The 26,229-nt window shown below is 40.1% G+C and overlaps 1 protein-coding gene across 3 annotated transcripts in view; it reads right to left on the reverse strand.

Annotated features, from left to right (window-relative positions):
• Nucleotides 1–17,947: 17,947 nt before the first annotated feature.
• The window catches only part of TPP2 (tripeptidyl peptidase ii), a 176,562-nt gene continuing 168,280 nt past the window's right edge, over nt 17,948–26,229 (reverse strand). For all 3 annotated transcript variants that reach the window (XM_087701392.1, XM_087701391.1, XM_087701393.1), the window contains 7 exons: nt 23,290–23,358; nt 23,052–23,144; nt 20,700–20,795; nt 20,529–20,627; nt 20,341–20,436; nt 19,219–19,485; nt 17,948–19,130 (listed from right to left, as the gene is read on the reverse strand). In XM_087701392.1, coding sequence (XP_087557518.1) covers nt 18,972–19,130; nt 19,219–19,485; nt 20,341–20,436; nt 20,529–20,627; nt 20,700–20,795; nt 23,052–23,144; nt 23,290–23,358 — 879 coding nt within the window. In that variant the 3' untranslated portion in view covers nt 17,948–18,971. The remainder of the gene's footprint in view (nt 19,131–19,218; nt 19,486–20,340; nt 20,437–20,528; nt 20,628–20,699; nt 20,796–23,051; nt 23,145–23,289; nt 23,359–26,229) is intronic.

Here is a 26,229-nt window from a genome sequence, read left to right on the forward strand (position 1 = left end):
AATATCTATTCTCAAGACTTTGTCTAGATATTTAGGGTATTTTCATGTATTTTTAAATAGAAAAAAGTCATACTGATTGAAAAGTGTGCTACAATTAAGTTTTTTTGGCTATGATCAAGGAGATGAAGGTTTAAGAAGTGGGTACTTCTTGTGCTACAACACTTATACCTTGATAGCTAATCCTATTCCACGACTACAACAAGTAAGGATACCTCCTATAGAATAAGAGGAGCACATCCTTACTTGAAGACAAAGAGAAAGATGGGGAAGCATAAAGTAGCAAAAGAATATGGCTTTTTGATCTCTAATCATTGCAAAAGAATAACATCATATGTATTATACAACCTTGATTATCAATACAAAAGGTTACTTGAGTAACCTCTCCACAAATAAGGTGACTAGACTATGTCATAGAGCTATTTTCTATAAGAAGTGTTGAACATTATTAAGCGAATTTTCTTTTCTTTACCAACCACCATGTAGAATGTTCTTGCTTTGGTAGTAGGACTTCTCTGTGCCTTCTATATTCCATATTGACAATGGTCCATAATTATTAACAAAATATGTTTTGCATCTTAACAAAATATGTTGTATATAAGAAAAGAAACTAGTTATAAGACCATACCAAATGTTCTTGTGAGATGAAGTGGTAGAAAATCACACTTACCAATTAGAATATGACGTCTTTTCTAATCCAAGATTTTACCATTGCTTTCACAAACCTTTGTAGGCTTCTTGAAATCTAAATAATAGCTTGTAGTGTTCTTAATTTGCCTCAATAGTCATATGACGTTATCAAGCAAAAGAGAGTGAAAGATCTCTAGCATGCAAAGATATAGTTATGAGCAACTTCTTAAACTAATGCAAGTGCAAACAGAAATAGAAGTTGCCTTAGTATTCCAATTACCTTAGCAAGTTTCTTACTCTTCTTCCAATCCACTTAGCACATCAAGTTTCGTTCCAATAGGCTATACAAACACATAAAAAACATAAGAGCAGGCCTTCCTTCTTGTACTATTAATCCAATGATTGCAAGCCCACTTGCATTGTGATGGGATGTGAGGTAGGAGATATGGAGTGTAAGAGAGTTGAGAGAGAGAGACAAGAACACAAGAGAGTTATATAGGTACAAAATGAATGACATATTTATTCTTTATTAGTTTTACTTATATATGAATATATGATGTGTATATATACAAGGTGTGCTTGCCTAGCTATAGGCCATTGGTCTTTATCCCAACAACCTTATACTTAAAGGCCAATGCATCTTTATGGAAGTATAAAAAGAAAGTGAGGATACTCCCATTAGCACTCTACAGTGTGCAAAGTACTTAGAAGGCAAACTCTTTGTGAGAAGATTTTCAAGGTTATCATCCATATTGACCTTGAAAATCTCAAAGCAGTTGTCCTCTCCCACTACATGAGTAAACCATATAGCTTCCTTACAAGCCTCAGTTGGCAAATGCATGATACTTTGCCTCACTAGTAGATAAACTTGTACCATGACTGCAATCTAGAGACCCAAGAGATTGCACCACTTATGAAAGTGAAGACAAGAAAAATAGTAGAGCTCATGGAGTCTAGACTCCTTATAAAATCAGTATCTACATATCCAAGAATAGATGCATCCTTCTTCCTAAGCATATGCTCATAAGCCTAGTGCCATTCAAGTATCTCATGGTACCCTTTACTACCTCCCAACACTTATTGCCAAAGGTTGCTATATACCTGCTAACCACTTTCATTGCATAGGCAATGTTTGGAAGTGTAGCAACCATGGTATACATCAAGTTAGGAACTATAGAAGTATACAAAACCTTGGCCATTTTATCCTTCTACTCATTTGACTTGGGGATGTCCTCTTGGCTAAGTTTAAGATATGGAGGCAATAGAACAACAATAGTATCCCCCCTCTCCCTATTAAAACACTCCAATGCATTTCCAATGTATTCCTTCTAAGAGAAATAGACTTTTTGACTTGATCTCACATAATGCATACACCAAGAATGTGACCAATATTTCCCAAGACTTTTTATTTCACACGTTTCATGTAAATTTTTAAAAAAGCATTCCTAGTATATAGATAGTAATTGGTCTCACTCCTAATGTAACCCTAAGACTGCATAAAGGCATTAAACTTATGATACCATTTCCTAAGAGCTTGTTACAAATCATTTAAGCTCTTATGCATCTTACACACCAATTTGTCCTTGCCTTCCATAACATATCCCTTGAGTTGTTGCATGTAAATATCCTCATGCAAGTCCCCATGAAAGAAAGTAGTCTTTACATCCATCAAATCATCTATGATCTCTCACCTTTGGTAGGTGAGCAAGGGGGCTCTACTGGGCCTTTGTGTATGATATGGCATTCCTATTTGTGAAGGTCTTCTGAAATAAGCTTGAATTAGTCCTCATGGCCCCATTGTATCTCCACATTGTAAATCTGAAATTGTAGGCTACACCCCATCATGGATGCCTCTATGTGATGATGAACGAACCACCTTTGTAAAGTACCCATTTGCTCGCCTTGTAGTCCTTCATGATCCATCGCATGCATTCTCGTGGATGGGCTACTTGTGTTAGGGTGAGGTCATTCTCAATATAAAACTTCTTCCCCTCGAATACTTTCCTTTTGGAGAGAGAGTCTCTCCATGTCTCCAAATCAATAAATTTTAGGATAGGGGATGAATCCTCAATGGCTTGCCATGCACTCTTAACAATAGAAGTGTTACAGACCCTTAGTTTTCTAAAGTAGATTTACAAACTCATCTTTGTTTGATGTGGGGTCTTCCTCTCCACTTTGACCCATTTGAAATTTTTTGCTACCTTATATTAGCATACATAAAACTATCCACTATATATACATAAGGGATCTTGGCTATCTTGGCACTCTGCATATTAGACTATGGACAATCGACCTGACTAACCTTCACATGAGAAGATAAAGAACATGCAATAGACTTAACATTGTGCATATGAAATAGCTCAAGGATCTTATGAATGTACTTCTTCTGTGACAAGTAAAGGATTTCCTTAGAGCAATCACATGTGATGCACATTTTGAGAATACGAGAATGTCCCATGTCCTTCATCTCAAAGCCCTTTTTGAGATAACTTTTCAAGGTATTTAGCTTATCATAAGCATTCCCAACAATCAATATATCATCCATAAAGACTACCAAAATCATAAGGCTATCATAACATATCTTCTTTATGTATAAACACAAATCCATATAATTGCGGATATATCCCTGTAAATATATGAAAGCATAAAACTTGTGGTACCATTTTCTAGGTGCTTGCTTAAGGCCATAAAGGCTATTCCTCAACATGCGCACTAAGTGTTTGTTGCCTTGTTTCTTAAAGCTCTTAGCTTGCTACACATAAATCTCATCATATAAGTCTCCATGTAAGAAAGATTTTACATCCATCTGATAAAGGTCCAAATATAATTGTGCAACCAATGCCAAAACCAATCGTAGGATAGTAATCTTAACTACAAGAAATAACATTTCATCAAAGTCAACACTATGCTCTTGCTTAAGACCCTTAGTAATCGATCTCGCCTTATATATAGGCTTGGGGTATCTAGGGATACTCTTTAAATTGTATATCCACTTACGTGGCAAAACACACTTTCCATTAGGCAAAGTAACCAAATCTTAAGTATGATTTTTTTGTAATGAGTCATCTTGACTGCACCGCTATCTCCCAAGAGTGACTATCACCTATATGTATGGTCTTATTATAAGTAAGAGGCTCACCAACATCTATCACTATATAACATGGTCTAGGGAGGGCTCAAATCGGCGAAGAGGATGTCTATCTCTAGAAGCACATCTCAAAGTAGGATGTGGGTTCTATATATCCAGTCTAATATCATGATCATGGACCATTAGAGCATTAGGTTGTCTAACTAGCTATACGAGAGCATGAGGCACCTTCTAAAATATACACATGAATTCGAATAGCAAGGGAAAATCATCAACGTAGAAAATATATTTCATTACTTGGGGTTCCCGAGTGGGATTATCGTCAAGGAGTCAATCAACTAAGACCAACTAAATCTTAGATAGGTTGAGGAAGATCACTAATTAGAAATCTATGGTTGGCTTTTGTATGTCAAGTTGAAAAAGCTAAAAATTTTCATCTATTCTACCTTAAGAATCAACCTTCCCCTAATGTGTTGTCATCAAAAGTGTATGTATGGGACTCCTTGTTAGGTGCGTTCTTATAGGTCTAACCTAGAAAATCCAACATCTTGTCCTAATAAACATGAACTCACTTAAGAAAGAGCAAGTTAATGTTGTTCTACAAATATGAATGTAGATATAGTAGGTTGATGCACTCAACGCCAAGCTTATGAAGAGAGCTAAGATCAAGAGATATCTTGGGTAGTGATGTTCGTTAAGACACAATTCAATAAAAATTGTAACTTATGTAAGGCACAGAGCCTCAAGGCTTTTACTATTTCAACGAATCAAGCGATCTTTGTTGAACTATTAAGGGACTTTTCTTTTCATTTTTAAGCTATTGGAAAAGAGTTGTGGAAAGTAGATCAAGACAATGTAGTTCAATGCAAAAGAAAAAAGTTTTTCCCTCTTGGAGGATTTATCCACCCAAAGAAAGATTCTTGTTAAAATAGACAGCATGTGTTTTTGTAGTTTTGGTGATAGCTTGCTTCATGAAATGCCTAGACTAAGGGCCTTACATACCCTTAAAATTCCCATCCTTTCCCCAATATTGGAAGCAAGAACTAAGCTTGTTTTGAAAAGGGTTAAGAAGGAAATCAAGTTGAAGATCATATACGATGCTTCGTGGTATTCGAGTATGGTATATATTGGATAAGGACATGGCTAGAATGGCAACTTTGTGGAGTCAAAGTTGTCTCTACGAAAAAAATTATTATTTGTATAATTAATATTAAAACATCCTTTCATGCTTAAAATATGATTCCATTTCATTTCTAAACATTTACATTTAAAAGAATACATCAAGGAATGCTTTCGATCACAAGCTACACGGCTTAAAATGCCTTGCCTTCTTTTCTTATGAAGAGAGAATTCATGGAAATGCTTGAGTGCGCCAACTTAGATTTCCAATAATCCTTCAGACACTTTCTCCATGGCTCAAAGCCCTCAACAAAAGAGGCATACACAACCAAGTGTTAATTGAGCTTTATAATTGATTCGTCCATTATCATGCTAAAAAATGAAGCAACTTTCAAAAGTTGCACAAGATTCTGTAGTACAAATTCAATGATTTCTTGATCATAAATATCATTTGGACATTGAAATGCAATGCTTGGCATGTAGCACTCATGGCATAGGTCTTGAGATTGATTCCCAAATGGGAGGTTAGTCTTTTAATCAATTATCATCCCCATGAAATGTGTTATTGTGACTTTTGTCCTATGAAAAAGTTTGTATTTTGTGGCACTGTGTCCTACCAAAAATCAATTTATCAAAGAATTCCCAAAGGTGGCCTTTCAAACTTAATAGAGGGCGTTGAACAATAACGTCTCTCGAAGGAGTAGATTGCCAAGGGGACAACATCCAACAATCACGTCTCTCGAAGGAGCGGACTGTGAGAAATTTGCATAATGAAGGGAGCAAAACATAGCCCTTTAGGTAGTGGGCTATCAAAGTAATCAATCAAAGGTAAAGGACAATTGTCGAGGGAGCAAACTATAGCTCTCTGATGTTGTCGGAGATGTGGAAGATGATCACTAGTTGTCGAGGGAGTAAACTATAGTCCTCTAATGTCAGGGAGTGACTTGGGCAACAAAACGCAAATCCCAGAGTGTCGGAATTGTCAAACACAAGGAGAGCAGCCCAGATGTTGATGCTAGGTGGATAATGATAATGCTAGATATATAGTGTATGGAGGGTATCAAAGATATTGGAGAACTCCCAAAGGTGGCCTTTCAAACTTGAGTAGTCGAGGGTGGGGAAAAGGGAGGCTTAGGTTGAGCCAAGGGTGCGCAATAGGCACAATCTCTTAATGGAGTGGATTTTGGAGCCAAAGTAATGGACGATGTCAAGCAATCATGTCTCTTGAAGGATAGGATTGTGGAGGGGACCATATCCAATATTTACTCTCTTGGGGAAGTGGACTGCAGAGCAAAATTGTGGGTTGTCAAGATGGCATTCCTGAAACCCTAGAAGAAGTAGAAGCAACCTCCGTAGTGCATTGTGACAATCATGAGGAGGTTGCCGTACCTTGAAAGGGCTTAATACACATTGGGTGCATCTTATTGCCTTGAGGATAAAAATCTAAAAGCCGATGTAGAATAAACCCTATGGCTCAAAAGGGAGGGGTGGCACAATGACTACTTAGAGTAGATACATATACTCCATTGGGTTAGGGAGCAAAGGTCCATGGTGGTAAGCATCGGTGGGAGTTCTGACGATGCCAAAAGAGGAGCACCCAATGGTCTGTCCATCAACATGTGGAGGTCATAATACTGGAGTGTCAACCTATATAAGGGTGGGTGGGTGGAAGAGGAAGAGAAGGGTATCTTTGTCTCCTGGTGGCGTAACAAAAATGAAGGGGAAAATCAGTAGATGATGCCAAACTTGTAACCTTTCTTTGCCTTATTTGATGAACAAGGTCTTCAACTCTTTGAGCTTCTACGCTCTAAAACCATGTCAAAATAAAAAGCAATGCAGAGAGAGTAGAGTTTGTAGGGAGTAATATAGAGTGTGTACAGTAAACATTGAAAAAAGAGAAACTAAAAAACACATGAAAAGCACCGTGATGGTGCACTGAATCATGCTGTGAGATGAAAAGCTGATACAATGGATCCAAAGTTCAAAACATAATTGCATTGTCATGTCTAAATAAAGTGGCAATAACTATGGGAAATCTACACAATGAAGTAAGTAAAATGTAGTTCTTTGGGCAATGGGCTATCAAAGTAATCACTCAAAGATGAAGGCCAACTATCAAGGGAGCAAACCATAGTCCTCCAATATGTTGGGGAGTGATGTGGGCAACAAAACACCAATCCTAGAGTGTTGAAGCTATCAAATGCAAGGAGAGCAGACCAAATATCGATGCAAGAAAACAATGAGTTGAGCTACAAAAACAAAGGTCCCAACAACCTTTGTCATAAACGAGTGACCACAAGTGATGAGAAGCTAGGCTGCAAAAACGCATGTCCCAACAACCCCTATGATAAACGAGTGACACTACATGATGGAGGAGGAGCTAGGAAGCAAACACACAAGTCCTAGTGGCACCTACAATGGACGAGTGATGAAATCACGAACTCTTGGTGAAAGAGACTGTCGCCAGAGGTTAGGATGCTAATGCCAACTTGAAAAATGCACGTGAAGGTGGATCATGATGGAGAAGGGTGCTGACACCAAGCAAATGATGTTGATGTAAGGTGGAAGATGCCCCAAATGCAAGGCTTAATGATGAAATAGGGGGCTTGAAGCAGAAGAGGAAGGGTAAAGGCAACCACAAGATATGAATTGTATTGTCCTCCTGAAGGGGTGTGAGAGTAGTGGAAGGGGCTTGTGAGAGATGGGAAGGATGTTTGATGGAGGAAGAGGGGCAAAGAATGACTAAAGAGTGGTGGCAAGAGTGAACGAAGCGACTGCCTATTTATAGACATAAATTGTCTAAGATGGCACACCACTGTGGGCAGCCATTAAAAAAGAGGCCAAAATGTAGACAATTGCCTTTTTGGGGTTGTCAGTGCAAAACCCTAAACGAAATGTATAAACTAAACAAGTGGTTTCTCAGAAACCCCTCGCAAGCCCAAAAGGAGATGAAGAAAGAGGAGCAAAGAGAGATATAATGAAGAAAAAAAGGATCCAAAAAATCCAAGACTTCCACTTGAAAGGTAACCTATAGTAAGAAATAATAAACATGATGAATTGTAGCTGAAACCTCCAAGGCCTTGATCTAAGTGGTCTTTGAAGATCTTGGTTATCATTAGGAGAAATGATTGTTCGAAGACCACTATCCCAAAAAAGGAAATGGTGGGTGATGAACTTCATGATGAGGAGATGCCCCCCTTGAGTGTGGAGGTGCATGAGCCCCCTCTAAAGCCGAACAAGTAAAAGCCCCCTTTGAGATCAAAGAGAGTATAGTCCCCTATGAATCCCCCTCTATGAGAAAGAGAATCTAAAAATTCACAAATCACAAATTTCGAATCATCTGTTGATAACGAAGAAACCACCGCTGGTTGTGTCAAAGAAGGTATTAGGGGTATTGAAGATATTGAAGAACTCTTAGAGGTAGCCTTTTGAATCTGAGTAGTTGAGGGTGGGAAAAAGAAAGGTTCAAGCTAAGCCAAGGGAGGAAGATACAATGTCTCTCAAGGGACAATATTCAACAATCACTATCTCTCGAGGGAGCAGAGATTGCAAAACCATGGGTTGTTGAGGTGGCATTCTTAAAACCCTAGAACAAGTAAAAGAACCTTCATAGTGCATTGTGACAATTGCAAGGAGACTGTGATACTAGTGGATCCTCCTGTGACTCGATAGGGCTTAGTATACATTAGATGCATCTTATTGCCTTGAGGATAAACATCTAAAAGTTGATGTAGAAAAAACTTTGTTGCCCAAAAGCAAGAGGTGGCATGAGTGCTTGGGGATAGATGCATATACTTCAGTGGGGTAGGGAGCAAAGGTCCATGGCAGTAAACATCAATGAGGGTTTTGATGATACCACCAGAGAAGCACCCAATGGTCTGTCTATCAGCGTGTGGATTAGTCAAAGCATCAAAGTGTCAACCTATAAAAGGATGGCTGAGTGGAAGAGGAAGAGAAGGGTATCTCCATCTCTTGGTAGTTCACCAAACATGAAGGGGAAAAACAATAAATGATGATGAACCAACAACATGGCTTTGCCTTCTCTAATCACAACGGTCTTTAGCTCTCTAAGCTCATGTGCTTTGATTCCATACCAAAATAGGTAACAATGTAGAGAGAATAAGGTTTGCAAGGAGTAACATAGTGTGTATGACAAACACTGAGAGAGGAGAAAAACGGATGTGCACTAAATAATGTTATGAGACAAAAAGCTGATACAACGGAGTCAAAGTTTAAAGATAATTGCAATGTGATGATCCACTGAGTACTAGAGTGTCGGAATTGTCAAATGCAAGGAGCGTAGGTCAAATGTTAATGCCAGGTGGACAATGATGACGCTAGACAATGGAAGATGAGTCGGGCTATGAAAACAAAGATCCCAATAGTCTTTGCCACAAATGAGTGATGGCAAGAAATGGAGAAGGTAGGCTACAAAAACGCAAGCCCCAGCAGCCCTTGTGATAGACGAGTGACCCTAGGTGATGGAGGAGAAGCTAGATGCAAAACACACGTCCCAACAATACCTATGATGGACAAGTGATGAGATCATTAACTCGATGATGGAGATTGTCGCTAGAGGTTAGGATGTTCGACACAAACTTGGAGATAATAGATGAGTGATAAATCACTAACTCTTGATGATGGAGACTGTCACCAGGATGCAAAAACACAAGTCCTATCAGTGGCTATGATGGACGAGCGATGATATTTCTAACTCTTGATGATGAAGACTGTCGCCAAAGGCTAGGATACTAACACCAACCTAGAGATGATGACACCAAGCAAGAAGACCTCCAACCTAAAAAACGAAGGTGAAGGTGGATCCCAATGGAGAAGGGTGCTGATGCCAAGCAAATGATGGTGATGCTAGGTGGAAAATGTCACAAATGCAAGGCCTGATGATGGAACAAGGCACTTGAAGCAAAAGAGGAAGAGTGAAGGTAGCCACGAGCCACAAACCACAATGTTCTTTTTAAGGGTGTGAGAGAAGTAAAAGGGGCTTCTGAGAGACGAAAATAGAGGAAGAGGGATGAAGAATGACTAAAGAGTGGTGATAGAAGTGAATGAAGTGTTTGCCTATTTATAGACATGAGCTATTTAGGATGGCACACCATTTGTGGGCGCTCACTAAAAGAGAGGCCAAAATGTGAACAGTTGCCTTTTTTGGGGCTCCTAGTACAAAACCTTAAATAAAGTGTGAAGAAATTTCTCAACACCCCCTCTCAAGCCCAACAAATGATGAAAAAAGAGCAAAGGGAGAAAATGAAGAAAAGCATCCCGAAGATTCAAGACTTCCACACAAAATGTAACCTGTAGTAAGGAAGAGTGGACAATATGAATTGTAGAACCTGACTCCACCTCGGAAGAGAAGCCAGTAGCTCCGTAACTCCATGTTGGAAGGAATTCGTCATGAAGTTGCAACAATTGAACCTCCAAGGCCTTGATCTCAATGGTCTATGAAGATCCTCAGTATCCGTAGGAGAAATGATTGTTCGAAGAGAGCCATCTCAAAAGAGTAAATGGTGGGTCACGAACTTCATGATAAGAAGGTGCCCCCCTTGAGGGGGAGATGTAGGAGCCCCCTTTGAGGACAAAGAGAATATAGCCCCCTTCAAATCCCTCTCTATGAAAAATAGAGAATCTAAAAAATCATAGATCATAAACTCCAAATCATTTGATGATGAAGAAACTACCGCAAATCATGCCAAAAAAGATATTGGGGGTATCAAAGATATCAAAGAGCTCCCAGACATGGCCTTATGAACCTGAGTAGTTGAGGGTGGGAAAAAGAGAGGCTTAGCTTTGGGCCAAGGGTAGCAAACATGCACCCTCTCTCATCGAACGATATCCAACAATCACTCTTAGGGGAGCACATTGCAAAACAATGGGTTGTCAAGGTGGCCAAGGGTCGCAAGGAGGCTGTGGTACTAGTGGATTCTCATGTGGCTTGAAAGGGCTTAGAGCACATCAAACTCATCTTATTGTATTGAGCATAAAAAAATTGAAAGCTAGTGCAAAATAAACTCAATGGCCCAAAAGCGAGAGGTGGCATGAGTGCTTGGGGGTAGACACACATACATTGATAGGATAGGGAGCAAAGATTCATGGCGACAAGCATTAGTGGGGGTTTCAATGATGCCAAAAGAGGAGCATCCAATGGTTTGTCCATCAGCATGTGGAAAAGTCATAACAGCAATGTCAACTTGTAAAAGATTGGGTGGGTGGGAGAGGAAGAGAAGGGTATCTCTATCATCTGGTGGCACACCGAAAATTAAGGGGATAATCAATAGATGATGCTAAACCAGCAACTTGTCTTTGCCTTATCTACTCAACAAGTTCTTAAGCTCTCATACCATGTCAAAAATAATAGGTATGCTCTCATACCATGCCAAAATAGGCAACACTACAGAGAGACAATAGAGTTTGCGAGAAGTAACATAGTGTGTATGGCAAACATTGAGAAAAAAGAAACTCAAAAACACGTGAAAAACACGATGATGCACTGAATCATGCTATGAGAAGAAAAGATAATACAACGGAGCCAAATCTCAAAAGATAATTGCTCCATCCTGTTTGATTAGGCAGTAGCAATTGTGGGAAATATGCATTGTGAAGGGAGCAAAACGTAGTTCTTTGGGTAGTGAGCTATTGACGTAATCACTCAAAGGTGAAATATAGATGTCGAGGGAGCGAATTGCAATCCTCTGATGTCATCAGAGATGTGGACGATGATCATCAATTATCAAGGGAGTGACAAACCGCAATCCTCTAATACCAAGGATTGTCTTAGGTAACAAAACACAAATCCTAGAGTGTCGAGGCTATTAAACACAAGGAGAGTAGGCACGATGTTGATGCCACGTGGATAATGATGATGCTACATGATGGAAGATGAGCCAAGCTGCAAAAACGCGAGTCCCAACATATTTTTGACAAACGAGTGACGTCAAGCAATAGAGAAGAAGCTAGGCAGCAACAACAAGTCTGAGGCCTTGTGATAAACAAGTGATGCTAGATGATGGAGGAGCCAAGTTGCAAAAACACACATCCTAGTAGCCTCGATAATGGGTGAGTGTTGAAATCACCAACGCTTGATGATGAAGACTGTCACCAAAGGCTAGGATGTTGATACACCAACTTGGAGATGATGACACCAGGCAAGAAAGCCTTCAATCTAAAAAGTGCAAGTAAAGGTGAAGCTTGTTGGAGAAGGGTGTTGATCTCAAGCAAATGATGATGACACCAAGTGGAAGATGCCTTAAATGCAAGGCTTGATGATGGAACAAGGTGCTTAAAACTGAACAGCCCAAGGACAGCACCTAATCTACCAAGAGGGCAGGCCTCATGGTGGCATCTACAATGCTCGTGCCCTCAAAAACATGCAAGAAACACCCTTCCTCTCAACAAGAAACCATGCTCACACACAAGATTTGGGCACACAAGAGATAAGACCATCATCTTCATCCTCACTCTCTCCTTCCATGGAAGAGATAAAGCAAGAAAGCACAAGAAAGGAAAGAGAGCAAGAGTTGTGCCAATGCAAGAGAGAAAAGAAGATATGTGTAAGAAGCTAGATAAAGGAGAGGAAGAGAAGTTGTAACTCCCCAAACCACCTTTTCCCACAAATTGCATGGCTCTTCATTTCTACCTTTTCATATTCCTTTAAGGGTTTTTTTTATGAGAGCATTTTTAGACCTTAGAAAGGAGGTCTATGAACATTGAAACATTAAAACCTTTCAACTTTTGCAAACACACACACTACTTCTCATGCTCATGGCTTTACAATGTGGACCCACTAAAATACCATGGCAAATTACACTGCTTGAATTTTCTTTTTGCCGATGTAGACTACATTTTGTGCCTTTTTCTTGCATAAAATTTGGGTTATCATTCCTATTTTGTGCCTTTTTCTTGCATAAATTTTGGGTTATCAAAAACAAAAGAGAAAGGGTGAAGATGACCATGAGCCACGAACTGCAATGTCCTAAAGGGGTGAGGGCAATGGAAGGGGCTGATGAAAGAAGGAAAGGATGCCTTATGACAGAGATAGAGGGGTGAAGAATGAGTGAAGAGTAGTGGTAGGAGTGAATGAAGAGATTGTCTATTTATAGCATAAGCTGTCTAAGATGACGCACCACTATGTGGGCGCCCATAAATAAGTAGCCAAAATGTGGACATCTACCTTCTTTTAGAATCAGTACAAAACCCTAAAGTGTGTAAATTGAAGAAATGGTTTCTCAACATACCCTCTCAGGACCAAGAAGAGATGAAAAAAAGAGGACTGATGAGATACGATAAAGAAAAAGAGGACCTTGAAGATCCATTATTTCCATTTGAAAGGTAACCTGTAGTCAAGAACAATAGACATGCTCTGTAGAACTTGAGTCCACCTCGAAAGAGAAGCCATAACTTCGTAACTCCATGTTGGAAGGAATTCAAAGGTCTTGTCACCAAGCCACAACTAAACCTCCAAGGCCCCAATTTGATTGGTCTTTGAAGATCTTGGGTATCAATAGGAGAAATGACTATCTGAAGATAGCCATCCCAAAAGAGTAAATGGTGGGTAATAAACTTCATGATGAGATGTCCCCCTTGAGAGTGGAGGTGCAAGAGTCCCCCTCTAAAGTCAAACAAGTAGAATCCCCTCTGAAACCCTCTCTCTCGTGAGAGGGAATCTAAAAACTCATAGATCACAGACTATAAATCATATGATGGGGAAGGAATTGCTGCCAGTTGTGCCGAAGAAGGTATCAAGGGTACCAAAGATATCAAAGAACTCCCAGAGGTGGCCTTTTGATTATGAGTAGTCAAGGGTGGGGAATAGAGAGGCTTAGGCTAAGCCAAGGGTGGGCAATAGGCACACTCTCTTGGTGGAGCGGATTGCGAAGTATAAGTAATGGAGTGTGTCAAACAATCATTGTCTCTCAAAGGAGCGGATTGCCAAGGGGACGATATCCAACAATCAATATCTCTTGGGGGAGCGAACTACAAAACTCCAAGTTGTCGAGGTGGCATTCTGTTGACCCTAGAATAAGTAGAAGCAAACTCTATAGCGTATTGCAACAATAGCAAGGAGACTAGTACCAATCAATTCTCCTATGGCTTGAAAAGACTTAGTGCGCACCGAATGTGTCTTATTGCCTTAAGTATAAAAATCTAAAAGCTGGTGCAAAATAAACTCTGTGGCCCGAAAGGGAGAGGTGGTACGATTGCTTGGGGGTAGATGCATATACTTCCGTGGCAAGCAAAGGTCCATGGTGACAAGTATTAGTGGGTGTTTTGACCATGTCAAAAGTGGAGCACCCAATGGTCTATTCGTGAGCCTGTGGAGAAGTCGTAGTAGTGAAGTGTCAACTTGTTAAAGGGTGGGTGGGTTGGAGAGGAAGATAAGGGTATCTCTTTCCTGGTGGTGTAATGAAAATGAAGGGGAAAATCAATAGATGATGCTAAACCCACAACTTGTCTTTGCCTTATTTGATGAATAAGGTCTTCAATTCTCAGAGCTCTTACACTTTGATACCATGTCAAAAGTAACATGTATACTCACATACCATATTAAAATAGGTCACAGTGCAGAGAGAGAGTAGGGTTTGCAAGGAGTAACAATCTGTATGGCAAACATTGAGAGAGGGCCTTCCAAGAAATTCCTCTTGGCTCACGCAAGGATTTTAAGTCGATACTTAATAGACCCAAGGTATTATGGCCAAAGTCCCCCCATCATCCCTATGGCCTCCTAGTCTAGCGCCTTCCCTATGAAAGGACCTTTTGTATCTAGCATCCTTCCTAGCCTCTAGCATGGTCAAACAGCCCCTTAGTAATGACTCTCACCACTAACCTTGGGGGATGTTTAATGCATGATCAATAAAATCCACTATGAGGGTCCAATAGAACTTTCGTGAAAACACGTGCGGATAATGTTAGTGTAGTAATACACAGGTGGCTAGGTAGAGGCACCTTTACCTCCAACAACCTCCCACTTAAAGGTGAGTCTGCCTCAATGAGTGAAAAGAAAAAAGAAAAAATAGTACAACATATACAAAAATACAATAGGATGAGGAAAGATGTCATCTCATCCAAAGCCCACCAACCTCCTAGGGAAGGCAAAGCGCTCTATAGAGAGGCTTTTTGTGAGCAAGTCTGCAGGATTTTGGTCAGTTGAGATCCTGACAAGGTCAATAAACTTGTCCTCAATGACCTCACAAATGAAGTGATACCTCACCTCAATGTGTTTTGTCTCTTCGCATGGAAGATCGGATTCTTGGCTAACTGGATAGCACTCATAGAATCCGAATGCAGTGAAGGGATAGCATCTGCAATACCAAGGTCAGCAACCAAACGACCAAACCAAATGGCCTCTTTGCAAGCCTCTATACTTGGACTCTGCTTATGATTAACAATAGGGAATTGAGAGACTCTCAAAAACACATGAAAAACACTGTGATGATGCACTGAATCATGCTATGAGAAGAAAAGATGATACAATGGAGCCAAAGCTCAAAATATAACAATTCTGTCAAAATCAGGTGGCAACAATTGTGGGACATCTACACAATGAAGGGAGCAAAATGTAGTCCTTTGAACAGTGGGCTATCAAAGTAATCACTTAAAGGTGAAGGACACTTATTGAGAGAACGAGTTGCAATTCTCTGATGTTGTCAAATATGTGGAAGATGATTATCAATTGTGGCGGGAGTGAACCACAATCCTTTGATGTTCGGGAGTCATATGGGTAGCAAAACACAAATCCTAGAGTATTGGAGCTATCAAATGCAAGGAGAGACGCCCAAAAGTTGACGCCAAGTAGATAATGATGACACTAGATAATGGAAGATCAAATGAGCTACAGAAATGCAGGTCCTAGCAACCTTTGTGACAGACAAGTGACACCAAGTGATGGAGAAGAAGCTAGGCTACAAAAACTCAGGTCCCAATAGCCCATGTGATAAACGAGTAACACGAGCTACACTACAAAAACATAGGTCCCGATAGCCCCTATGATGGACAAGTGATGAAATCACTGACGCTCGATGATGGAGACTATCACCAAAGGCTAGGATGTTGACACCAACATGGAGATGACTGCAAGCAAGGATAAGGCCTCCAGCCTGAAAAACACAAGTAAAGGTGTAGCTTGATAGAGAAGTGTGCTGACGCCAAGTAGATGATGGTGATGCCAAGTGAAAGATGCCCCAAACACAAGGCCTAATGATGGAACAAGGTGATTGAAGCAAAAGAGAAAAGGTGAAGGCAACCACAAACTGCAATGTCCTCTTGAAGGGGTGTGACGGCAATGGAAGGGGGCTGTGACTAAAGAGTGGTGGTAGAAGTGAATGAAGTGATTAGCTATTTATAGACATAAGCTGTCTAGGATGGCACACAATTGTGTGGGCACCCACTAAAAAAGTGGCCAAAATGTGGGCACCTACCTTTGATGAGTCTGTTAGTGCGAAACCCTAAATGAAGTGTAAACTGAAGAAGTGATTTCTCAACACTCTTGGGTACTTAAAACAAAGTAAAGGAGAAAGTAGTTGGGCATCAATTAGCTGGCAATTTCACATTAGGCTGAAAATACTGCACTACATCTTACCAATGCTCTCATTTTGTTTGCCATTTATTACATGGGGAAAGGATGAGTACAAGCAATGGGACTCTTTGATCAGTAGATTCTTTGGGGAAAGCAAGGGAAGGCAAGGTATTCTGCACTCATAGCTCTGGACAAGCTCAAAGCTGTACCCCTAAAAGGTGGTTTGAAACTTCCCAAATCCTCCAAGGAGGTACATGCTCTTAGAGCCAAGCTAGAGGATCTTCCATGGTCTTTGCATGTTAGTTGACTTGGTGGAGGCAAGCACATAAAACTCTGCAGCACATGGTGGTTGTCAGCCTCACACCTAATCAGAGCTCATGCCCTATCAAAGGTCAAAACCCAAGGTCTTACTCAGGAACTTATAAAGTTATGGGACCAGGTATTGAGCATAGTGGGAATCTCTGTCATCCAGGGAGATTGATAGTGAGGACAATATCTTCTGGTCTAGAAGATTTAATCCCCCTTTGATTTCTAGCCTGGGACGAAGAGCTCTACAACTGGTAAAAAAAGGTCTTATCAAGTTCAAACACTGGATTGGGGAAGAGAACCAATGGCCAGTAAGTATTGAAGAGCTCAACCGGGCTACTATTTCCAAGTCTGTCCAACTCACCAAAGATTGGGTGATTCAGCAGAGTGCTTGTCTTCAACTAACTGCAACCAAGGATGCCATCCTCTCCTACCTCAGTGTGGGAGGGAAGGACCTGTCCAAGTCCCTCAACACAAGGGTCATCAAGGCCTAGATACTCAAGGCCGAAAGCAGTTTGGGTAAAAGGCTTGGTGGAGAAGGCCAGAGAATTCCTTGGCAACACTCAGGCTGTAAGATTCCCACTGAAAGAGAGAATCTTCCTCTGGAGAGTGATGTCAGGTGCTTTGTTCTACAGGTCCAAGTTTTAAAAAAGGGAATATCTACTGGCCTCTGTATCTGTGGAATGGAGGAAACCCTGCAGCATGTGTTCTGGAATGGATGTTTAGCTGAAGGAGTTTGGTCACTTGTATTTAGTCACTTCCCCAAGTGTGGAGAGGAGAAAAACCTGCAAGCTTGTGCGTTAGGGCTCTTTGACCCCAACAATAAGCACCGTTACCTTGGCGCTCAGTCAATCAGGCTTGTGGTTTTACACCTACTCTGGCATGACAGAAATCAGGCAGTGTTTCAAGGCAGCAAAACCATGCCATGCTGGACACAGATGATCTCCAAGGCTAGTGGTTTTACACCTGCTCTGGCATGCCAGAAATCAGGCAGTGTTTCAAGGCAGCAAAACCATGCCATGCTGGACACAGATTATCTCCAAGGCTAGTTGCATATGAGAACTAGTTTGCAAGTTTAAGGTCTTGAGTGCCCAAGATGTGGCCATGATATTGTCTTTGGTGAGGCCATAGGGCCCACGTAACTGCAGGTTATCTTTATTATTATTAATACAAACTACCTTTTCATGTGTAAATATAATCTCAATGCTTTCACATACAATTTCAAGTCATTTCCATAGTTCCTAAAACTTCCAACCGTACAGTTTGTACACAGTACAAAGGTGAAGTGGAAATATAACATATTTAATCCATATGAATACATTAGTTTGTCACATAAAAGATACTCTTCTGTGAGCACCATAGTCGCATAAGAGTAGGAAATATAGAAATCCTACAATTAGTAGCATGGCTAAATGTCTTCTCATTTTGCATAGCAAATATGGTTCAACAACATTATTTCTTAATGTGTCTGACTAGCTTCACCATCCACAAGCTTTACCATATCCAGTACGCTTGACACTTCCAGTCTACAAAGCTTCCTGCTGTATTTCACTTACTAATTATTATATGTCTCCTCATTGCAAGCAGGATGAATAATTGTCCTCAAGTTGAGTTGTATATCAAGTTTTTCACAGATTGCAGCAAATATCTCTTGTTCGTATGCATATTTATGATCTGATTTTTGAGCGTGATTAACCCTTAATTTCTTGACAAGGCTCTGAAAAAATTCAACAAAGATCATAAATATAAAGATTCCTCCAATATAAGGCAAAAATATGGGGACAGTATACTGTTTTCTTGCTCTTTTCCCAAGAAAACCAATGGACTGGGACCTATCTCACACAGACCACCTTCAATCCTGTAGCACAAGCCATGGTGGATAAGGATGGACCTATGAGCCTTAGAATGCCTGCTGACAAGCATTCAACGCGGACAGGAAATGGAGCAGACCTACAGAGGGCAAGGGTCACATAGGTCACAAACAAAGCCATAGGAGCACTACCTATGGCAGGAGGATGACTTAAACCTCAAGCTTGTAAGCCCAACACTAATCACTTTTCTTTGAGATTGCTTATGTGCCACAACCACTTGGCAGGAGGATGACTTAAACCTCAAGCTTGTAAGCCCAACACTAATCACTTTTCTTTGAGATTGTTTATGCGCCACAACCATTTGGCTTTTATATTGCTTATGGGCCTAAGACTAATCCCAATTGCCTAGCTTAAAGATTGCTGAGTATACCATTGCTTTAGGTTCAAGCCCGATAAGAAGTGGCATCCCAAGCGGAAGTTTCCCCAAGGTTTCTGCTCAAAATAATGGTAAGCTACGGGGAAACTGGACAAACATCCACTTTTTTGCATAGACCTCCCAATGGACCCAGCCTATCTGCTGGAGTAACTTTATTTGTAACTCACACAAGTTCTTTCTTGGAGGTTTTCCTTCATCACGAATCAGCTCATTCAGTACCTGGAAATGTGAAAGAGCAGATCCATGATATCCAAGCTTTACAGAAGATGTGTTACATAGAAGACAGCAGAAATCCGAAAGAACATACCTTAAGAGCAGTACCAAGCCGTCCACATCGCTTTTCATGAATCACAGTCAACAAACTGTACTTAGGTGATGTGACATCAACCCACTTCCTCAACTCCAAGTAGGTTTCCTCAAACTCATCTTTCGTGCTTTCCTCCCTAGACACTTCTGAAGTCTGCGTATGGCTGTCTTGTTCAAGAGATTCAGTCAATGGGGAAGAGTCCTTGTTTTTGCTTTCAGTTGGCACTTCTCTCTCACCCGAGGATTCCTCTGGTGAAACAATGTCCGCCTGTATATCATTGTATGCAGTGGTAGCTTGAGTACTAATTCATATGTACATGTTGGCAGAAGACTTTCTAGAATCATATTGAATTCCAGGATCTAAAGACTAAAATCCACACAAGAAGCTAAGGCGCAATTTATGGTAGCCCATGACATCCTTCAAACCTTTTGTCCTGTCATTAAAATGCATGACTCTCTTAAAACTTTTGCTGCTTCATATTGATAGAGTAAAGGGGCCTACAGTATGGCAAGGATCTGGAAAGACAACTCACTTGCAGTGACTCTCACATCTGGCACTATCACAGCCACATGACACTCACTTTGCGTAATTTTCTCCACATCACATGCATAAACATAGCCTGATTCTCATGAAGACAAATGCCATAACCAGGGGACTTCACTCAAAGAAAGTGGACTATATGACACTGTCAGAGCTGCAATCTTATTTCTATCATTATGCTTGGTAAAACCACACAAAGAGATGCAGTAAGCTCATAGTTGGAGACACTCATATCTGGATAAAGTCCATTTATAGTAAAGAGACTAAGGGGAGAAGCTGTAGTACAACTAGTGGTTCAGGAGGTGGTAAGAGGGCATTTAGTGACTGGAGATTCAAGCAATTTCATTGGTCTTCGAACTTGTGTGTTATAGATGGCCAGACTGGCTCTCTATACAGCCCTAGTGCTACATGTCTCTAGAGCAGCCTGCAGCCAGCATAGAGGTGTCTATTCCTATGTCGATTTGATTCATTATTTGAGATATTATATAGAGCACTTTACCTTATTCATGTTGTTGCTAAGGTGCCTGCGACTGAATACACTTTTCTTATAGATCAAAAGGGGGAGAGTATTGAGTAACTTACCAATGAATAATCCTCCAGCTCTGCTAAGGCTATGCCTTTTTTATAGAGAGCATCTACTAATGCATCTCGCTGCTTTTCCATGTTCTCCTTTATCTCCTAAGAGGTAAAAGAGATAATTGAAACTTCACAGCTTGGAACCAACAATGCTGACCTTACAAAGCAACCAAAGAAGGAAAAAAAGTACAAACCATTGCATCTGGATCATCTGCTTCAGTTTTCACGCCAAAGTACTTGGCTAAAGCTTCCTTATCGATCATTCCAATAATCTCATCTGCTGCAGCAATTACCTAAAAAAGAAAAGCTCCCTCAAATAAAATTTTAAAAAACTAACTCAGCAGGCTTATTCTTCACAGGAGTACCTCTTGGATACCATGGTTTCCATCTTCTTTCTTTTGTGTGGCTGAGATCTTCTTAAGTAACTCAACAAGCAACTGTAGATGCTTGGGATACTCTGCCTGCAGTCGAAAGTATATAAGTTACCAGCATTCATGATAACTACAGCCTTATCATCTGGAGCTTTCAAAAGATATAGAATCCTCTCTTACATATTGTTGAATTTCTTCACTGTTCCTGGTAGTCAACATACATTGCTTTTGAGAGTTGTTGGAAGAGACATCTGTTAATAAACATGGATCTAGAGCTATGCTAGCTATGGCGGATGGAGGTTATAAACATAAAACATGATTGAGATAAAGAATTATAACTCAAGTGAATTAGGTTCCAAGATAGATTAACTTGGACTCATAAACACAATCTTGAGTGACACAGAATGATTGTCCTATTTCATTGAAATGAGTGTCAATGCAAAAAGCACCTAAGGACTAAAAAATTTCATGGTAACCAAAAGAAGTACAAAGTATATGTCAAAAAAAGGTAGAGGTAGTTCCTACTGACTCACATTAGTCCCTTACATTTGTGGATGACCTTGCTTTTTATTCTAGTGTCTACTTGGCTTCTGCTTTTTTCTACTTTGACTAGACTTCAAACTTGTTTTTTGTGGCTATTGCTAAATAGGGTTAACATTGTCCCCCTTAGTACCAAACTACAAGCCCCATGACACTCACTAGGGATGCATGGAAATTGAGTGGAATGATGGAAGAGGGTGATGGGATGGTGGGGAGATATTGGTGAAGAGTATAAAAGGGGCTATCATTAAGGTGAACATATTTGGTGTGTACTCATAAACAAGAGAATGGTCTGCCTATTAAAAGGGTCTAATTATGAGGGTGGGTGGGTGCAATTGGGTCTAGTGCTAGGTAAGTTGAGATTTCCTAGTTGTATCCCAACCTTGAGGACCCAATCAATGATGTTTTGATTGTGTAGTGATATTTAGGGTGACATGTCTTCTAAGTAAACTTTGAGATGACTAGCCATTGACTCGGCCTTAATTTGTGAAGTGGGGAATAGGGCTAGGGGGTAAAAGATGGAGCCAATCAGTAGTAGCCACTAGACACTAGAAATAGGATGTGGATTTGTACAAGGAGAAGAATGAAAAAGGGACAAATTGTAGAGCTTGCAAATAAGAAAAAATCACACCACTAGCTACCTAGCTCAGCCATGGCTCTAATACCATGTTAATAAACACGGATCTAGAGCTATGCTAGCTATGGCGAACGGAGGTTATAAACATAAAACATGATTGAGATAAAGAATTATAACTCAAGTGAATTAGGTTCCAAGATGGATTAACTTAGACTCATAAACACAATCTTGAGTGATAGAATGGTTGTTCTATTTCATTGAAATGAGTGTCAACAAGTACATGCCTTTATAGCCTTTGGATAGTACCATTGTACTCACTGTGCATATGGGATTTTGGACATCTCTTCATAGAGCATACATCATATGTCTATCTTTCATACAAAGCCACTTATGGGCAAACCTCTATGGGCATACATATCAGGCATCATTTGCTATTCTCAGCAACATCTAATACAGAAAAACCTACTAACAATGCTCTCTGCTGCCTGGGAGTCCAAACAACCCCAGGATCAACAAACTAAAGGTAATGGCAACAGTTGATGGAACAGGCTAACTCAGGCCATCTCTGCCCAAAGGAAACGCCCACTTAGACATGAACAAGCACAAGTAATCCACATTAAGACCTGGTGCTCTGGGGAACTGGGAGGACTCCAGACTCAAACTGCACAAGAAAAACAGCTAATGGCAGGGATAGCAGCAAAAAGAAATAATGAGAAAGCACATGCCGCAACCTCCAGGTAGCAAATTGGTATTCAGGCTTTGACACTTTTTGAAAAAAGCAAAACCTCACTGTCCACAGAACATTGATCTAAGTTTTTCAATAACAAAGCACTCAAAACACATGGACTGATAGGATCAAGGCCTAAGATCAAAACTTTGTAGTCATTAGAGCAGGTAAAAGAAACACATGAAAGACTGAACTAGATGTTAGATAAAAAAATATAGTCACCAAAGTGTAATACGATATATGAGACTCCCTGAAGACAGCATCGTCTTAACATCAAGAGAAACATAACGAATCCTTGCAAACATATCCAATTCTAGATCTCCTCCTCTGTCCTAGTTGGAATTAGGAAAGCAAACACAGTTCTACCTTTACAGCTGTAGCTTATTCATTACTGTAAGGGAGAAATGACCTGAGATACTGCATCTCAAGACACCAGTTATCAAATTTGACCAGTTCCAGGCCTCCATTTAGCAAAATCAAGCAAGTAAGGAGTACAAAAAACCTTTAGTGCTGCTGCTAAATCATTCCACTCTTTCCGCTCCTCTTCAGTTCCTCTCGACAGGTTTGAGATATATTTGACTTTTGTGTCTCGCACCTGTAAGACAACCATTGCAATCACAATAAGCAAAATATCACATTGTGAGAAAAGCATGTAAAAAGGTGGTCCTGGATTTCCCTCAATTGTCCCTAGACCAGAAGAGAGCAGAAAAAATGGGGCAACATCTCGCCAAGTTATCTACCTGATCTTCTAAAAGTTGCACTGGACTTTTCTTTGGTTGCCCATCTTTGTCTTTCGCCTTTTGCTCAATCTGATGATCAAGGAAGTTCCATTTTGAATAACAGACTGATGTTTACGGTACTAGAAGCAGGTACATGTCACAAACATAAATTTTTGGCCTGTATCTGTGTGCATGTGTCTGTGTAGCCCTAGTCCATAAGACTCCATATATTGGGGACTTAAGTTCGTAAATCAGGTATCTCAAATTTACAGTCTTATTAGACAAAACCAAACTACATCGGTGTCTGATGTCATCTCATTATGAAAGTAGAAAAATAGCATCTCTGTATAAGGCTGGCGTCTGAAAAACTCTTGGTCCAAGAAAGCTATGTACTATGGTCAAGGGCTGCTCTATTGATGTGCCTAGGGATGAGTCTCATGTGCCTTGCAATGATAGCTCTTATATTATTATTGGTTTGAAGCCCTTGGTTGGAGCCTTCCAAAAGCTGCACTGGACTTTCCTTTGATTGCTCATCATTGTCCTTTTTGTTTTTCGTAACAGAAGAAAACTCTAATAGCAACACCTTAAGCAAAATACAAAGTACAATCAACTCTCAAGAGAGTATCTAAGTATAATACAAATACAATGTTTGTGTTAACAGACAATCTAGTGGGCTATAATTCAAGACTATTTGAGAGGCCGTATGGAAAAAAGTGCCCAAATCCTAGGTCCCCATCTTTGTCTGTTGCCTTCTACTCAATGTGATGATTCAAAGATGTGCCATAGTAAATCAATGTACTAATTTCAACAGCACTTAAAGCAGGTCTGGGTGCATGTGGGTGAGTAGCCCTAGTCCATAAGATCCCATACATTGGGGACTAAGTTTGTGCATTAGGTTCTCTAAAATTACATTATCTTCACCAAAAGAAACCACACACACCTCCATAGAGTCTACTTCATGTTGTGAAGGAAAGGCCACACACATTCTAGCATTACTCGGATTTTTTGGCATCATATCTGCATATCTAAACTAATGTTTCAGAGCTGAAGACACACAAAACAGCTCTCCTAATGGACTTTTGTTCAGTGGCATGCGTGTTGGGCACCAGCCCTAGGTTACCATTGCTAGATTTTTTTGCAAGACATGGGTATTTTACATGGCAACACTCAAATTTAGGCCTCATGGTGCAGGGTAGTTTCGTACATTTTGTACAATACATTCAGTATGCGAATATGTACAATATGGAACCTACACAAAAATTTTAAGAAGAAAATATGTTGTTTCGTACATTCATTAAAAAGATGCACAAAGTTATATACAAAATCAGCCTACACACGTAAAATGTACAACTTAAAGATAGATCATAAAGAAGCCTAGGCATTGAGGAGAAGAATGCGAAGAAAGGAGGAAAGGGAGAGGATGTAATATGTGTGAATGAAACTTGAAAGTGAGAGAGAGGGAGAGGGAGAGGGAGAGGAGAGAAAGAGAAGGTGAGAAAGGGATAGGGAGAGCGAAAGGAAGAGGGATAGGGAGACCGAGAGGGATAGGCATAGGAGGAAGAGAAGGCGAGGGAGAGGGAAAGGGTGAGGGAAAGGGAGAGAGAGAGTAGGGTGATTAATAAAGATAGTGGCTAGAAAGTTGAGCTCAAGAGAGGGGGATTGATGAAGATGCAGGCTGATTTGTGTGGTGGCTAAGGTGAGGGAGAACAGAAGAGGAAGGAGTGTGAAAGAGAGAGGAGTGTGAACAAAGAGAATTTTGAAAGTGTAACAACCCAAAAAAGGGAAAATTTTCAAAAAAAAATGCGCCAATGGACATTTTAAATGGTCTTTTTTCAAAAACGGTTTGGATGCACGCAAACCGTACGGTACCATATGAAACGAACATATGGTATGATATCGTACAAAACGTACAATACATGCATAGAATGCAACCTTGTCATGAAGATACATGCATAATGTTGATCAGCCTGAACGACTGAAATCCTTCACACTATAGACTCATCTTGTCCACTCTTAGCAAGTGGTCCTCAAGAAGACCCTTTGACATCCTTTTGAAAACCAATTGTCGACCAATTCCTTGTGAGCTGAGATTTTGGTTACTTCTAGAATTGTTTCTAGGTACACAAAACAAGAAGCTTGCCTGCAAATGGACAAGATAGTAAAGCTTGGCCTAGTTCGTATTCTTGATGCTTTGGAGCCCTCAAGCACTATTTTGCAGTCATTCCCTTCAATGTGAAGAAAACTTCATGAGACTACAAGGTACTGTGATCTATGGCCAATAACTTAGGATCCATTCCTTGTTTGGCAGCCCTTTCCTTCAAGTTAGAATCGTAGTAGGGAGACCTAGGAATAGGAACAAGAACGGAAACAGAAACAAAAACAGGAACATTCATTTATCAAAAAGAGGCAAAATGGGAACAAGACACCAAGTCATCAAGGGGATATGAGGAGTGCATGTCACATAATATCCTATTGAAGAAGATTAAGACATGTATGTTAGAAAACTTAATTAATCAATATTTAAATATTGAAAAACCTAAAGTTGGCAGTTGAAAGTTGGAAGATACAGAATCAACATGTCTTTTTGAATTTATAACGGAGGTAAGCCCAACCTTACAAAAGATCAAAGATTTAAAGCCTTGAGTTGAAGGACAAGATGGGAAATACAAATGGCTTAACAAGTATTTAAAAATACAAATACATTAAATTACTATCTCATCTGGAATCTCTTCTCTTCTTGATCCTCATTGATCTCATTATCTTGACTCTCTTCATTGACATTATTCTCCTCTTCAATTGTAGCTTCTTCCATGGAACCTAGATTGCCTTGATCTTTATGAAAGCGAATGTGAAGGTTAGGAGTATACTAAGAGTTCATCTTTATTAGGAAACGTAGGTCTGTATCAACAAAGGCTAAATCATCAGCCAAAATTGGCTTAGGATTTTGATAGACACATTTTA

This window comes from Lygodium microphyllum, chromosome 20 (genome assembly GCF_053477565.2).
Source record: "Lygodium microphyllum isolate KBCC chromosome 20, Lygodium_microphyllum_v1.1.10, whole genome shotgun sequence".
In the NCBI taxonomy this organism is placed as follows: domain Eukaryota; kingdom Viridiplantae; phylum Streptophyta; class Polypodiopsida; order Schizaeales; family Lygodiaceae; genus Lygodium; species Lygodium microphyllum.